Genomic DNA, 17564 nt, shown 5'->3' with positions numbered 1-17564 from the left:
CAACTTGTTGGAGATACGAGCAGTACGGTTGGCACTGCAACATTTCCAGCACTTTCTAGCAGGACGTCCTGTCTGGATACAGTCGGACAACGCCACGGCGGTGGCGTACGTGAATCAGGGGGGCACGCGCAGCCCGGAAGCCTACCTCGGCGACAATTTACCATCACACTTGGAAGGGTTTCTTTGGTTGGTGCCGAGAGCACGAGGTTGCTCCACTGTCTTTTTCGATTCCCAACATCCTGGCTTTTCTTCAGTCAGGCCTTTTCCAGCAAAGAATCGCTACCAACATGCAGGTCAAGACATTCATTCAAGGGGTCTCACATTTGGTACCCCGCTATAGAGCGCCCCTGGACTCCTGGGACCTTAACCTGGTCCTGAGTGTCCTGCAGGAAGCTCCTTTTGAGCCGTTACGAGAAATTTCATTGTCATACCTTTCCAGGAAGGTCGCATTCTTGGTAGCCATAACTTCTATTAGGCGGGTCTCTGAGTTGGCAGCCCTATCTTGTAGAGCACCGTTTCTTACATTCTACAAGGATAAGGCAGTTCTTAGACCAGCTCCACCCTTTCTGCCGAAGGTTGTATCCTCGTTTCACATTAATGAGGACATTGTCCTGCCTTCATTTTGTCCAGCGCCAGTACATCAGGTAGAAAGGGCACTCCACACATTGGACCTAGTGACAGCGCTCAGAAGATGTGTCGCGGACGGCACCCTTTCGCCAGACAGACTCGCTGTTTGTTATCCCCGAAGGGTGCAGGAAGGGACTCGTAGCTTCAAAGTCGACCATAGTCAGATGGATCCGCCTAACTATACAAGAGGCTTACCGGATTAGAGGCACACCAATTCCTGCAGGGATCAGAGCGCACTCTGCTCGGGCAGTGGGCGCCTCTTGGGCGCTTTGGCACCTGGCTTCGGCAGAGCAGGTATGCAAAGCAGCAACCTGGTCCAGCCTGCACACGTTTTCTAAACATTACAATGTGCATACTCAGGCTTCGTCAGATGCGAGCCTGGGTAGAAGAATTCTCCAAGCAGCAATGGCGCACCTTTAGCAGGAGGTGCATGTGGTTTGGATCGGTGAGACAATCCCCCACCCAGGGACTGCTTTGGGACATCCAAAAGTACCTGTGTCCCCCAATGAGATGAAGGAGAAACATGGGTTTTTGTGAGTACTCACCGTAAAATCCTTTTCTCCGAGACGCTCATTGGGAGACACAGCACCCACCCTGTTAGCCAGTTGGCTCTTGTTTATTTAATTAGTATGATTCCTTTTTTAAAAAAATTAGGGTGATCCTTTTTCAGACATATGGTATTCTGCTTTAAGGCTAGATTGTTTTTTTTAGTGTTCTCCTACTGCTATTGCACTAAACTGGTTTCCGCCCGCAATCGGGGCGAGGGTGTATGCGGCGTTGGAGGAGCTAACTTTTTTTTTGTATACTTAGTGTCAGCCTCCAGACGGCAGTAGCATATACACCCACAGTACCTGTGTCCCCCAATGAGCGTCTCGGAGAAACGGATTTTACGGTGAGTACTCACAAAAATCCGTTTTGTTTTTTTTCCCCCCTTTTTACAGCATTCTAGAATGCTGTAAAAGAGACCCTAGTATTGGTGGCCATAATTTATATATGGCAAAAGCGTGGTGACAGAATACCTTTAAGCAGAAAAGGCTGGATAGTAATTTGCTTATATTCACAGCAGGCTGTGACATGGGGAAGGAAACAGAATAGTACATTGGGAGCTGTTCTTCAGATTCCTTTTCAGTTGGTGAAGGTAACTGCTCTAGAAATGGGAATTTTACTGGGACATTGCTAATATTGATTTCTTCTTGTTACAGCTGGCTTTAAAAGACCTGTTGTGGTATTTGGCCCAATAGCCGATGTAGCCATGGAAAAATTGGCAGCAGATATGCCAGACTTATTTCACATAGCCAGTAAGTTAAGTTTGTTTGGGGAGCCATGTGTGTATGTGTTATCAATGTTTAGAACATATTAACATACTCATAACTTTTACAGAGACTGAACCTAAAGATGCTGGCTCTGAGAAGTCAAATGGAATAGTGCGATTAAATACAGTTCGACAGATAATCGAACAGGTGAGTACACTAGCAAGCTCGTCAGTAACATTGCTCCTCAGTTATATTAACCTACATAGATAAGAGGTTATTCCAGTCTCAGCCATTCATAGCTGAGGAAAGAATTCTAGCATCCATGTACAAGTCACATGAAGCCACTCTCTTGCCTAACCGGATTTTGGATGCAGGTTATTCCCTTTTTAGTCATTAAAATGGCTGAGATTAGACTCACACTTTAATAATTTAATTGGTGGATTTCAGCAGAAAAAATGGGGCGGATGTCAAAGATCAAACTATAATGACATCAGTGTATTCCTAAAATAGAGTATGTATGCTAGCGGGATTAGAGGCTCAATATTGGTCTGGTGGCAGGGAGTCCATTAGTTTGAGGGTGCAAAATTCTTGCCTTGCACTGGGTGATTGCAACCCACACTATGTAGTTGCCTATTCTAGCTATCAATCTTTTTTTGGTTTCAGCGGCCTTCACTAACCTAGCAGTTATCTCCTATACTTTCGGTAGGCAAAATATCGTGTTCTGTTAGAACAATAATTTGAAAGGATAAAGATGGTGGATTACTAGGATATCGTGTCACTTCCTGTTTGTCAAGGGTCCCTGTGGTTGGACCTGCAGTGTATCGACAGCAAAGTTGCTGTACATAGAGAAGCTAAACTGTAAAACTCAATGTTTCCGTGATTCTAGCAATGCGTGGTGGTCCCAGTAGTGCAGTGTCCACCAATCAACAAATAATAATTTTTTTTTCTATCACTTCATTGAGGGACACAAGAAACCATGGGGTGTATGCTGCTGCCACTAGGAGGATTTTTTTCAGTGATATATTGACACCTTGTTTTTACTACATTCTGAACCTGCCCGGCGCCCGCACTTAGACCCATGCTGTCGGGAGCAAATTAACTTTATTTACCCCGGGCCTCCTACACTGATAGGGGGACTCTGTTGCTGAGCTGCTGTCAGTCAAGGCCGAGGGTGAGGTTACCCTGTGACTGAAACAGGGGAGGGTAGGAAAGATTAAAGTTAATTTCTTCCCCGGCAGCGTGGGTCTAAATTCAGGTGCTGGTTGGGTTCACAACGCTATTAACCTGCAGATAAACCCCATCTTTGCAGGTTAATATAGTTTTTTCAGGTGAAAAGTTCCCCTTAACGGACAGACAAACTAATGAAGCATTTTTTTCTGGATCAAGTTATAACTCTTGTTTGTGCGCTTGACTTTTGTTTAGGATAAACATGCTCTTATGGATGTTACTCCTAAAGCAGTGGACTTGCTCAACTACACTCAGTGGTTTCCTATAGTTGTGCTGTTTAATCCAGACAGCAAGCAAGGTGTAAAAACTATGAGGCAAAGATTGTGCCCAACATCAAACAAAAGTTCTCGGAAGCTATATGAGCAGGCAAATAAATTGAAGAAGACCTGTGGTCATCTCATTACCGGTAAGTAAGACATTATCGCTTTTTATATCATGTATTCTAGTTGTAGAAGTTGACAACACAACAAATATATGCTAATTGATTATCGAAAGATGGGGGTCCATCTGCCTGGAGAATTGTGGTCCTGTGGACTCCGTTTTTTTTTTTTTTTTTTGCTGAAGCCATCATATGGTTGTCGCAGTGAAGAGCTGAAGCTGGGAACAGATAGCCTTTTCGCCCTCTGTTTCTACGTATTACTCTTCCTTTACATATGGTATGACCTGTCGATTTCACCATAAGAATCACTGACCAAAGTGCATTTGACTGCTGAGTCCCCCATCGATCCCAAGAACACTGTGTTCATCTTTCTCGGGCAGTCCCATAGACATTGATTATCGTAACTTTCGAGAGTCATGCTCTCGGGGATTCCCAGCAGTGGCGCCACCAGTGATCACTAAGTTATCACCTATTCTACACTATTGTGGATTTAAATACATAGTAACATAGTTAACAAGGCTGAAAAAAGACATTTTGTCCATCCAGTTCAGCCTATATTCTGTCAGATTAAATCCCCAGATCTACATCCTTCTAAAGAACCTAATAACTGTAAGATACAATATCGTTACGCTCCAGGAAGACATCCAGGCCTGTCTTGAACCCCTCGACTGAGTTCGCCTTCACCACCTCCTCAGGCAAGGAATTCTAGATTCTCACTGCCCTAACAGTAAAGAATCCTCTTCTATGTTGGTGGAAAAAATCTTCTCTCCAGACTCAGAGTATGCCCCCTTGTGACTGTCACCTTCCTTGGTATGAAGAGATTCTCAGAGAGATATTTGTATTGTCCCCTTATATACATGGTTATTAGATTGCCGCTCAGTCGTCTTTCTTTCTAGACTAAATAATCCTAATTTTGCCAATCTCTCTGGGTATTGTAGTTCCCCCATCCCCTTTATTAATTTTGTTGCCCTCCTTTGTACTCGCTCTAGTTCCATTATATCCTTCCTAAGCACTGGTGCCCAAAACTGTACACAGTACTCTGTGCGGCCTAACCAGGGATTTGTACAGGGGCAGTATAATGCTCTCATCATTTGTATCCAGACCTCTTTTAATGTACCCCATGATCCTGTTTGCCTTGGCAGCCGCTGCCTGGCACTGGCTGCTCCAGGTAAGTTTATCATTAACTAGGAGCCCCAAGGTCCTTCTCAATGTCAGATTTTCCCAGTGGTTTCCCGTTCAGTGTGTAATGGTGATATTGATTCCTTCTTCCCATGTGTATAATCTTACATTTATCATTGTTAAACCGCATCTGCCACCTTTTGGCCTAAGTTTCCAACTTATCCAAATCCATCTTTAGCAGAATACGATCTTCTCTTGTATTGACTGGTTTACATAGTTTAGTATCATCTGAAAATATTGATACTTTAATGTGTAGACCTTCTACCGGATCCTTAATAAATATGTTGAAGAGAATAGGTCGCAACACCGACCCCTCCGGTACCCCACTGGTCACAGTGATCCAGTTTGAGAATATACCATTTATAACCACCCTCTGCTTTCTATCACTAAGCCAGTTACTTACCCATTTACACACATTTTCCCCCAGACCCAGCATTCTCATTTTGTGAATCAACCTTTTGTGTGACACGGTATCAAACACTTTGGAAAAATCAAGATATACCACGTCCAATGACTCACCTTGGTCCAGTCTATAGCATACCTCTTCAGAAAAACTGATTAGATTGGTTTGACAGAGCGATTCCTTATAAACCCATGTTGATATGGATTTAAACAGTTAAATAACCCATTAATATACAGAAAATATATTTTGTGAGTGTGTATGTATACATTGAAGTGTGGGGAAATGTCGGATCGACGGGCGCCCAAGTCCACTAGTCGGAACCGCATGGACCAGGGATCGTCCTGCCTAATGTCCGCTCTCCCGTTAACATGGGCATAACGCTATTCAGACAACGCAGGGTGCGGGTAAAACAGTGTGGCAATAATTTACTGAACCACAAAACAGGCAGATAACACAGAGCAGTCCAAGCAAAATTCTCCAGGATTGTGCACATTACAGAGCCTAACCCTTGTGATGACCCACCGGGATAATGGTAGATGTTACGTCAGTGCTCCCAGGGTCGGCTACCCCACCTGTGGTACACACACACAGAGGAGGTAACGAACAGCGTAGGAAGAGGACAGTCCATTGAGTCCATACAAGGTCCAAAGCCAGTTGACAAGTGAGTCACAACCCGGCTTTATATATATAACAGTGTGTATGTATGTATGTATGTATGTATGTATTAGTGAATTATGACTTATTTGTTTAGACTTATTTGTTTAATAAGTTTCTTATGTTTTTGATTTTTCTGATTTGTACTTGTGAGTTTTGAAATATCAAAAGTATTCATGTGAATATTAGAGATGAAAAAAATAAAACATTTACTTCAGCTTTCATTCAAACTGATTTCCAAACTGTAAATGTCACCCCCAACATGTCTTTAAATGTATAATGTTCTTCAATTTTTTTTTTTTTTTTGCTAACTGCCTGGATTTCTACACAGCCACTATTAATTTAAATTCCGCAAATGACAGCTGGTATGGAAGCATAAAGGATGTGATCAAAAGCCAACAGACAGAGGCAGTTTGGGTTTCGGAAGGAAAGGTACTTAATTTAAGTATTTTTGGTGACTTTTTGTAAAGGAGGTTCAATTTATGGTGACTATATGCTTTAGATGAATATTGGCCGAATTTGACGATTTCATTGTCGCCTGTCGGTGTCCTGATTGACTCTTGATGTATGATGTCAGGGAAAAGGTTTGGGCTTGTTGAGTTTTAGCATGCCAAGTCCTTTTGTTCATATAAGATATAGGCAGTGGCTCTCTTCACTCTTGCTATTGAGAGTACATCCATGCTTGGCGGAGCTTCCTCTGGGTCATCGTGTTAGGTTAAAGGTTGAACCCGATGGCCTTGTGTTTAATTTGGACCTTAAAAACTATGAAATGTCTGGGGTGGTTGAGGGGAATGGCTGTTGGCTTAACAGCATAGTTAATTGCCTGTGTCTGAAGGAAGTTTTCTTGATGGGTATTTTATTGTAATGCAAACCTAAATAATTTGATATTTACTCGATTATAACCATACATTTCCCTTTCAGTGGCCACAATGTATGATTTTATGCAAATGATTGACAACCATTTAATGGACGGATGGGCTTTATCCCTTACCTTAAGCAGCCACTCTTGCAAAGTGGCTCTGTTATGGCTTATGCTCTACTCTTAATAACATTTAAGTTGTAGACTGTACAAAGTTTTGCTCTCTATGAAACCGTAAATTTTAATTTTGAAATTTTTCTATGAAACCCATAGACAGATGGAATTGATGAAGATGACGACCGAATGTCCTACCTGACCGCAATGGGAGCTGACTACCTGAGTTGTGACAGCAGGTTAATAAGTGACTTTGAAGACACAGACGGTGAAGGTGGGGCTTATACGGACAATGAGCTGGATGAGATTCCAGATGATCCAGTACCAGTTTCAGCGATCAGCCGCTCTTCTGAGCCTGTGTATCATGAAGAGGTACATTTATAAATGGAAACAGACATACCCTGTTGAAAACGTTTTGTATTTTACATCTTCCACTTATGTTTTCTTCCCAAATGTGTCAAATGGGGATCGTTCCAGTTACCCAGAATACAGCAGTTTAGGATATTTGATATTTTTCCTCTTAAAAATGTAATGGACAATTATGTATTCAAAACGTGACAGTTTTATATTTGTGAAGATATATTATCTGTAATATTAACTGGTATACTAATGTGCATATAGATAATGGTTTTATTGCCATTGCTCAATTATCCACTAATACTTACAGCAGCATTCTGATAATCATCAGTACTATATAGGCATGCACCATAATCGGCAGTCTGTATTTGCACATCTCATCTGTTGGCCTGGCTGCACAAAATTGCAGTTCTACTCAGATTTTACTTTTTAATAGTTCATTTCACTTAGTGAGGCGGGATATAAGGTTTGTAAGCTATAATGCAAGAATTACAGTAATGTAATTTGTCTTCTTATCCCCTTCAACCCTGTACATTTTTGTGTTTTTGCGTTTTCATTTTTTTCCTCCCCTTTTCCAAAGGCCATACCATTTTTTTTTTTTTTTTTTAGTGTACTGGAAAACAGAAAAAATTTCTAATTACAGTGAAATAGCAAAAAAAAATGCAGTTCCACAATTATTATTTTTTTATTTTATTTTTATTTATCATGTTCACTTTATGGGAAAACTGACCTAGCAATATAATTCTCCTAGTCACTACGAATATGCAGATGCCAAACTTGTATTTTTTTTGCTTTTGTCCCCATTCTTCAAGATCCCTAGCGTTTTCATTTATTCGGACTCCCATGACAGCACCACGAGAGAGGGGATCCGCCCCATAGGAACAGGAAACCTACAGATACAAAAGGGCGGTACCTCTCCCACGCATCAGTTGGTTTCCTGTTCCTGAGGGGACGGGATCCTACAGAAGAATGGGATCCCAGGCCGGCCAGCCGACACCGGTAGCGAGGGGGTCTCCTACCTCGGCTTGGTTCGGATTTTCTGGAAGACGCCACGGTGGCCCAGGATGGGTATCACGGCGGTGGCGTGGACAGCAGGGAGCGGCGTCCGGAGAATGGCCGTCTCCGGAATTAAGCCGCCGCCGGTAAGTATTTTCCCCCCCGGGATTCCCGGCTCCGGCGGCGCAGATAGGTTGCCAGCGCTGTGCAGAGGGCTGCGACCGGGCGCTGCTCCGGAGCTCCCGGGCGTCCCGCGGAGCTTCCGGCGTTTCCGGGGTAGCGGTGACATCAGGGGGTGGGCGGAGGAGGCGCTTCCGGGTCAGCGCGCTACTGCGCATGCGCGGCGATCCCAAGATGGCGGCGCCCATCGGAAACACCGATGGCACGCGGTGGGGCGCCAGCTGGGGTAGGGAGATCCATTAAGGGGGGGGAGGAGCGCGGCATGGAAACTGCTGACCGGAGGAGGGGTATTTAGGCGGGACCCGGGCAGGGTACCTTGCCTTGGCCACATTACTACATGCAGCAGTGTGCAGCAGCAGCAGCAGCAGCAGCAGTGGTGATGGAAAGCGATCGAGAGCAGCAGCGACAGAAGCAAGGGCAGCAGCGGCAGACATCACTGCCGCCCCTGGATGACCTTCGGCAGGTCAAACAGAAAAAGAAAGGGTCCCGTGACAGTAATGCGGGACGAAGTGACCAGTCCACTTGTAAAAGCTCCTCCAGGCAGATAGGAGCATCGGCTAAAAGAAATCCCCCTCGTTCTCCGGTACTTGATTGTGGCACTGGTAAGTGATCTTCGTGAAAGTTCACTCAGTGACGGGACCCCCCTTCTGTGTTTTTCTTTTTCTAGGGAAAAAAAGCTACAAATAAAAATAAACATAGGGAATGCGCACTCTGTGCATGCCCATTACCAGACGCGTGCCTCAAAAGATTGTGCCCCCCCTGTATTCAGCAGACGGTGGCAGAAGAGTCGCCTGCAGTAGCGGCGAGTTTGAGAGACATTGTCAGGGTAGAAATGAGGGAAACCCTAAAGTCCTTGTCTCAGCCGCAAAGTCTAAGGGGCGAGGTCCCGGCGGAGTCTGATTCCTCAGCAGAGTGGAGAAAAAGCAGAGACTCCCAGGCTTCATCTCCCTCGTCCTCTTCAGGAGAAGAGGACTCGGGGCGATTTTGTCTGCCTCTTGACCGGGTAGACAAGCTGGTCAAAGCAGTCAGAGGGACAATGGAGGTAGAGGAGCCTAAGCCCCATTTATCCATGCAGGATGTCATGTTCGGTGGGCTGGAACAGAGGAAGCGGAGAGTCTTTCCGTTAAACCAAAAGATACAGGATCTGATCCACAGAGAGTGGAAAAGACCGGACAAAAGAGGGTCGCTACCACCAGCCCTCAAAAGGAGATACCCCTTCGACGATCCGGCAGTAAGTTCTTGGGACAGAGCCCCCAAATTAGACGCTGCCATTGCGAAGGCATCAAAAAAATCCTCGCTCCCCTTTGAGGACATGGGATCCCTTAAAGATCCCTTAGACAGGAAAGCTGATACCTTCCTGAAAAACACCTGGGAGATGGCGGCCGGGTCCTTAAGACCAGCAGTGGCTTCAACGTGCACGGCCAGGTCCATGATGGTCTGGTTGGACCAGTTGGAGTCACAACTAAAGCAGGGTACATCAAGACAAACAATTCTTGGGGCCCTACCGACCATCCAAGAGGGAGCAGCTTTCCTAGCAGATGCCTCAGCGGATGCAATGAGAATGGCCGCCAGAGCAGCAGGTCTCTCTAACGCAGCTCGCAGAGCCCTGTGGCTAAAGTGCTGGCAGGGAGACATCCAGTCCAGAGCAAAGCTCTGTGCGATTCCATGTGAGGGCGAATACTTATTTGGAACTGTCCTAGACGAGCTGCTTGAAAAGGCGGGGGACGACAAGAAAAAGTTCCCAAACCTTTCATCAGCGTCCTACCGTCGCCCATTTGGTAGAAGGAGATTTGGCCAGGGGAGAAGGCGCAACTCTTCACCTGTTAGAGATCGACCCAGATGGGAAGACAGAAGGAGACGAGGTACGGGCTATATGTTTACACGCTCGTCAAGAGATCAAAAGAAACCAAATCAATGACTAGCGGTTCCCGTAGGGGGTAGACTGTCATCCTTCTTCCCGGCATGGTCGCAGATTACGAATAGTGACTGGGCGCGCAAGGTAATATCCACCGGGCTTAGGTTGGAATTTACCCAGATCCCACGGGACACCTTTAAACTGACCCCCTTAAGATCTTCTCATCTTGAACAAGCGGCTTTAGAAGCGGAAGTCTTGAGCCTATGTCAGAAAAATGTTCTGGTAGAGGTCCCAGAGGCTGAAAGAGGAAGAGGGTTTTACTCTCCCCTGTTTCTAATCCAGAAACCTGATAACACATTCAGAACGATTATAAACCTTCGTTCCCTTAACGAATTTTTGATTAATCATAAATTCAAAATGGAGTCCATTAATACAACAATAAAAATATTGTTTAAAGGTTGTTTTATGGCAGTCATAGATTTGAAAGACGCGTACTATCACGTACCTATCCATACAGACTTCCAGCAGTTCCTGAGGGTGGCAGTTTCAGTAGAGGGCACAGTACGTCATTTTCAGTATAGAGCCCTTCCCTTTGGTCTCTCAGCAGCACCCAGGGTTTTTACAAAATTAGTGGCCGAAGTTATGGCTCACTTACGAGAGGTTGACGTCTTAATCATTCCATATTTAGACGATTTCTTGATTGTAGGAAAATCGATGGGTCATTGTAAATCCCAGATAGAAAAAGCTAGATCCAGGTTAGAAAACCTAGGATGGATTTTAAACTACGAGAAATCCCGACTCCAGCCCTTAAAAATACAGAAATTTTTAGGATTGATACTAAATTCAGACACTCAGCGGTGCCTGCTACCACTAGATAAATTACAAAAGATACAGGAGCAGGTTCTTCGGGCAATGGATAATCCATCTATGACCCTCAGACAGGCCATGTCCCTGTTAGGTTCTCTAACTTCATGCATCCCAGCAGTAAGGTGGGCACAGTTCCATACCAGAACCCTTCAAAACGACGTCTTGATTAATAGCAGGGCCCTTGGAGGCTCCTTACAAGGTCGGATGTGTCTAAGCCCCTCAACTGTTACATCACTAAGATGGTGGCTTCAGAGCGAGAACCTAGCGTCAGGGGTGCCCTGGATAGCACAGATAACCCGTATTATAACCACAGACGCTAGTTCCTTTGGTTGGGGAGCCCATATGGGGGACATAGTGGTACAGGGCCAGTGGGATTCTAATTCTGAAATCTCATCCAACCAGAGAGAACTATTGGCGATAGAGCAAGCAGTCAAGAAACTCATTATCTACCTGCAGGGCCATCATGTGAGGATACACTCGGACAACCAGGTAGCGGTAGCATATGTCAACCACCAAGGTGGAACCCGCTCCAGCGCTCTGATGCAGATAACAGAACGGCTCCTCCAGATAGCAGAGAGAAATTGTCTATCTTTGACCGCGCTCCACATCAGCGGAAAGGACAATGTAAGAGCAGACTTTTTAAGCCGCAAGGCTCTAAGACAAGGAGAATGGGCTTTGAACAAAGACATTTACCGCCAGATTGTCCGCAGATGGGGCCAGCCAGAGGTAGACCTCTTTGCCACCAGAGAAAACAGAAAAGAAAGATTGTTCTGCTCTCTGAACCCCAGGGAAAATCCCCTGGCGGTGGATGCCCTACTGATAAGATGGGACTTTTCTCTGGCATACGCCTTCCCACCATTGAATCTTCTTCCCCTGGTAGTCAGGAAGATCAGAGAGGATCAGGCAAGAGTCATACTGATTGCCCCCTTTTGGCCCAGGAGGACCTGGTTCGCGTGGTTGAGGACCATGTCGGTAGGCGATCCCTGGGTACTACCGAACCTTCCGGATCTCCTCTACCAGGGGCCAGTCAGCCACCCACAAGTAGCGAGACTTCATTTGACGGCGTGGTGTTTGAAAGGTCACTATTAAAAAATAGAGGGTTCTCCAAGAACTTAATTGACACCCTCCTAAGAAGCAGAAAATTAACCACCACTAATATTTATGCTAGGACCTGGAAACGCTTCCTATCCACCTTTCACTTTGACATCAGAAATGGAATTCCCACGAAACATATTCTGGAATTTCTCCAGAAAGGTTTCGAATTGGGTCTCTCCACAAGTACGCTAAAAGTACAGGTTTCAGCCTTAGGGTCCCTGTTTGCAGCTGATATTGCAAAAGATTATTGGGTAGCAAGGTTCATCAGAGCAGCGGCCAGATCGAGACCTATACACAAAGACAGATGCGTACCGTGGGACTTAAACTTAGTCCTTACAGCCATGACAGAAAGTCTGTTTGAACCTTTAGATTCCGCCTCACTAAAGATTATATCCCTTAAAACAGCATTCCTGGTAGCAATAACATCCGCACGTAGGGTGAGCGACATACAGGCACTCTCCAGATTGCCTCCTTACACAGAGTTCTTACAGGATAGAGTGATCCTAAGGCCAGATCCAGCATACCTTCCCAAGGTAGCAACACAATTCCACAGGACACAGGAGATAGTTCTGCCTTCCTTCCTCCCTAATCCAACCAACCCTAAAGAGCAGAAACTTCAGGCATTAGATATTAGGCGGTGCTTACTGACATATTTAGCAGCCACGGATCCTTGGAAGAAGGAGAACGCATTATTCCTATCCTTCCAAGGTTCCAGAAAAGGATACAGAGTATCAAAACGCACATTAGCAAGGTGAATTAGGGAGGCTATCTCTCTTGCCTACACAGCAGGTGGCGGTCCGGCTCCACAGAACCTGAGGGCACATTCCACTCGGGCCATGGCATCATCCTGGGCAGAGAGATCTGGAGTATCAATTGATCAAATATGTAAGGCGGCCACCTGGTCATCTCCTTCCACCTTTTTTAACCACTATCGGTTAGACATGGGTGCCTCCTCAGACCTCACCTTCGGGCTAAGGGTGCTGCAGGCTGTAGTCCCTCCCTAAGTTAGTTTACATCTCTGTAATTCTCTCGTGGTGCTGTCATGGGAGTCCGAATAAAGTATTAAGTTACGTACCGGTAACGGTATTTTTCGGAAGCCCATGACAGCACCCTTAGTTCCCTCCCTTGTTCACATATAGGGGTGCACTCCTTAGAAGTTTGTTCATAGAATCACCTTATGTGGGAGATGGTATGAAATAATTCTGTTAAATAGGGTAGATAGGTTGTATATATCATATGTTGTGTACTAACCATGGTAGCCTCTCAAGCTCTGTAATCCAACTGATGCGTGGGAGAGGTTACCGCCCTTTTGTATCTGTAGGTTTCCTGTTCCTATGGGGCGGATCCCCTCTCTCGTGGTGCTATCATGGGCTTCCGAAAAATACCGTTACCGGTACGTAACTTAATACTTTTTGGGATATAGGGGATGTGTGAGGACTTATTTTTTGAGCCCTGAGCTGAAACGTTTGTTAATACCATTTTGGGCTAAATACAATGCTTTGATTAACTGTGGCCCAAAACATTGTATTTTTGCTTTTTTTTTTTTTAATTTTTTAAAAAAATTTTTTTATTGTTTTTCTGTTTACCAATCAGTTTAATTTATGTAATATTTTGATAGATCCAACATTCCTGACTGCTCGTGTTAAACGCCGCTGTTAGAGATTAATAGCGGCAGTTAACAGCTGCAGGTGGAGCATTACTCCACCCATGGCTTTTAAAATCACATGATGGCTGATTACATTAGCTATGATGTGTGGAGAAAGATGCAGGCGCAAAGGCAAGTAAAAAAAAATAGACCAACCAAGGCACAGTATAGGATAGGACACCCACTTGACCAATACCCATATTAGGTCATGAAAGGCTCCCAAGGGACACTCCACATTAGAACTTGATAACCACAACCATAAGGAGTACAGAGTCCAAATTATAAAAAAAAAAAATAAAAAACAATGTATAAATGTATTAAACATAAGTATCACAAACAAAGATACATATAAGTACAAGACAGGATCAGGTAATGAAGGCTAGGTCTCAGGTTACATACAGTCATATGTAAAAGTTTGGGCACCCCTATTAATGTTAACCTTTTTTCTTTATAACAATTTTGGTTTTTGCAACAGCTATTTCAGTTTCATATATCTAATTACTGATGGACTCAGTTATATTTCTGGATTCAAATGAGGTTTATTGTACTAACAGAAAATGTGCAATCTGCATTCAAACAAAATTTGTCCGGTGCAAAAGTATGGGCACCTCAACATAAAAGTGACAATATTTTGTAGATCCTCCTTTTGCAAAAATAACAGCCTCTAGTTGCTTCCTGTAGTTATTAATGAGTTCCTGGATCCTGGATGAAGGTATTTGTGACCATTCCTGTTTACAAAACAATTCCAGTTCAGTAAAGTTTGATGGTCGCCGAGCATGGACAGCCCGCTTCAAATCATCCACAGATGTTCAATGATATTCAGGTCTGGGGACTGGGATGGCCATTCCAGAACATTGTAATTGTTCCTCTGCATGAATGCCTTAGTAGTTTTGGAGCGGTGTTTTGGATCATTGTCTTGCTGAAATATCCATCCCCTGCGTAACTTCAACTTTGTCACTAATTCTTGCACATTATTGTCAAGAATCTGCTGATACTGAGTTGAATCCATGCGACCCTGAACTTTAACAAGATTCCCGGTGCCGGCATTGGCCACACAGCCCCAAAGCATGATGGAACCTCCACCAAATTTTACTGTGGGTACCAAGTGTTTTTCTTGGAATGCTGTGTTTTTTAGCCTCCATTCATAACGCCTTTTTGTATGACCAAACAACTCAATCTTTGTTTCATCAGTCCACAGGACCTTCTTCCAAAATGTAACTGGCTTGTCCAAATGTGCTTTTGCATACCTTAGGCGACTCTGTTTGTGGTGTGCTTGCAGAAACAGCTTATTTCGCATAACTCTCCCATACAGCGTCTCCTTGTGCAAAGTGCGCTGTATTGTTGACCGATGCACAGTGACACCATCTGCAGCAAGATGATGCTGCAGGTCTTTGGAGGTGGTCTGTGGATTGTCCTTGACTGTTCTCACCATTCTTCTTCTCTGCCTTTCTGATATTTTTCTTGGCCTGCCACTTCTGGGCTTAACAAGAACTGTACCTGTGTTCTTCCATTTCCTTACTATGTTCCTCACAGTGGAAACTGACAGGTTAAATCTCTGAGACAACTTTTTGTATCCTTCCCCTGAAAAGCTATGTTGAATAATCTTGGTTTTCAGATCATTTGAGAGTTGTTTTGAGGAGCCCATGATGCCACTCTTCATAGGAGAATCAACTAGGAGAACTACTTGCAAGTGGTCACATTAAATACCTTTTCTCATGATTTTGATACACCTAGCTATGAAGTTCAAAGCTCAATGAGGTTACAAAACCAATTTAGTGCTTCAGGAAGTCAGTAAAAAGTAGTTAGGAGTGTTCAAATCAAGAAAATGATAAGGGTGTCCATACTTTTGCACCGGACAAATTTTGTTTAAATGAAGATTGCACATTTTCTGTTAGTACAATAAACCTCATTTGAATCCAGAAATATAACTTGAGTCCATCAGTAATTAGATATATGAAACTGAAATAGCTGTTGCAAAAACCAAAATTGTTATAAAGAAAAAAGGTTAACATTAATAGGGGTGCCCAAACTTTTACATATGACTGTAATCACATAAAGTGCCATAGTGCTAGTCATAATAAATATAACGCCATGGGAGTAAATTGTAAAAGTACAAGCCAGAATGCATGAAATCTCCCAAAGTTGGAACAGGCCAAAGTACAATTAAATATACATCATAATTAAACGCCCCAAGTGCTTACCCATGACGATATATAACAGGACCTAAATCCAACGCCACCGACGTGCGTTTCGCTGCTCTTTTTCAAGGTGCCGTATTGTTTGTCACACCAGGCAGATTTTTATATCCCTCCATTCTGCAATCCACGAATCACGGCGCATGTCTCCGGTAAAGTCCCCCGGAAGTTACATCATCAGCGTCATGTCATAGTAACATGATACAACTCACGGCGCATATATCCGATAACGCCTCCGGAAATTACATCAACGGTGTCATGGTAACAGGTTTTTTTATGCCGTTTTATTATATGGTGTATAGCGTCATGTTACCATGACACCGTTGATCTAATTTCCGAAGGCGTTATCGGATATATGCGCCGTGAGTTGTATCATATTACTATGACACTGGTGATGTAACTTCCGGGGGGTGTAACCGGTTATGTGTGCCATAATTTGTGTTAGGTTACCATGGCGCTGATGTAATTTCCGGGGGTCGTTTCCGGATATATGCGCCGTGTTATGTGTCATGTTACCATGACACTGATGATGTAACTTCTGGAGGGCTTTTCCAGATATAGGTGCCATGTTGTATGATATGTTACCATGACGCTGATGATGTAACTTCCAGGGGGCGTTACCGGAGACATGCGCCGTGATTCGTGGATTGCAGAATGGAATGATATAAAAATCTGCCTGGTGTGACACACAATACAGCACCTTGAAAAAGAGCAGCGAAACGCGCGTCGGTGGCGTGGGGTTTAGGTCCTGTTATATATCGTCATGGGTAAGCACTTGGGGCGTTTAATTGTGATGTATATTTAATTGTACTTTGGCCTGTTCCAACTTTGGGAGATTTCATGCATACTGGCTTGTACTTTTACAATTTACTCCCATGGCGTTATATTTATTATGAATAGCACTATGGCACTTTATGTGATTATGTAATCTGAGACCTAGCCTTCGTTACCTGATCCTGTCTTGTACTTATATGTATCTTTGTTTGTGATACTTATGTTTAATGTATACATTTTTTTTATAATTTGGACTCTGTACTCCATATCAATGGCAAGGAAACTGCATATGACGTAAATATATACATCATATGTTGTGAAGGGGTTAGTCTGTACAATAGAGTACAGCAGAAGAAAGTTTACCATTGAATTAATGTTTGTGAAAGGTGGCATGTGGCTTGGCTAATTCTGGTTGATGCAGGGGAAGGCAAAATCCTTTTTAAGAGCAAGGATCACAATGGATAAACATAGCCTTGGGATAATTTAGTGTAATGTACTTGGCTTAGATTGTTAAGAAGCACTGCTCAATTTTCAACAAGTAACAGTTTTGGTGTAAATCACTTTTTTTTAGCCTGTAGTTAAACCAGTTCCTGAACCAAGAAGTCAAATGAAAACAGCTGGAAGCAGAGAAGTTCTACGAGAGCCAAGTCCACCTCCATTTAAACCAGAACCTCCAAAGGTATATTCAGTCAGAGTATTGTTCAATGTAGCAGACACAATCATGTTATCTAAATATTTTTAAAGCTTAATTTTCTAATGAGCCTGGTTTCATTTGCAAGTAAAATGTTCTAAACACAGAAGCAAATATTAAGTGTCGCCATCCCTTCCCATTATGATCAATGGGAGTTCAGCTGTAACCTCTCCTCCTTCCACCATTCTACAACCTTGAGAATGAAAGGACCGCA

General features: G+C 43.8%; 1 protein-coding gene across 3 annotated transcripts in view; it reads left to right on the top strand.

Annotated features, from left to right (window-relative positions):
• The window catches only part of TJP2 (tight junction protein 2), a 260996-nt gene that overhangs the window by 215416 nt on the left and 28016 nt on the right, over positions 1 to 17564 (top strand). For all 3 annotated transcript variants that reach the window (XM_073572240.1, XM_073572241.1, XM_073572239.1), the window contains 6 exons: positions 1830 to 1925; positions 2008 to 2087; positions 3303 to 3513; positions 6054 to 6154; positions 6855 to 7067; positions 17231 to 17338. In XM_073572240.1, coding sequence (XP_073428341.1) covers positions 1830 to 1925; positions 2008 to 2087; positions 3303 to 3513; positions 6054 to 6154; positions 6855 to 7067; positions 17231 to 17338 — 809 coding nt within the window. The remainder of the gene's footprint in view (positions 1 to 1829; positions 1926 to 2007; positions 2088 to 3302; positions 3514 to 6053; positions 6155 to 6854; positions 7068 to 17230; positions 17339 to 17564) is intronic.

Source organism: Dendrobates tinctorius, unplaced genomic scaffold (assembly GCF_039654945.1).
Source record: "Dendrobates tinctorius isolate UK_male_01 unplaced genomic scaffold, ASM3965494v1 ptg000031l, whole genome shotgun sequence".
Lineage (NCBI taxonomy): Eukaryota > Metazoa > Chordata > Amphibia > Anura > Dendrobatidae > Dendrobates > Dendrobates tinctorius.
Note: the sequence above shows the minus strand (reverse complement) of the source record. Positions and strands in the feature narration are given on the sequence as shown.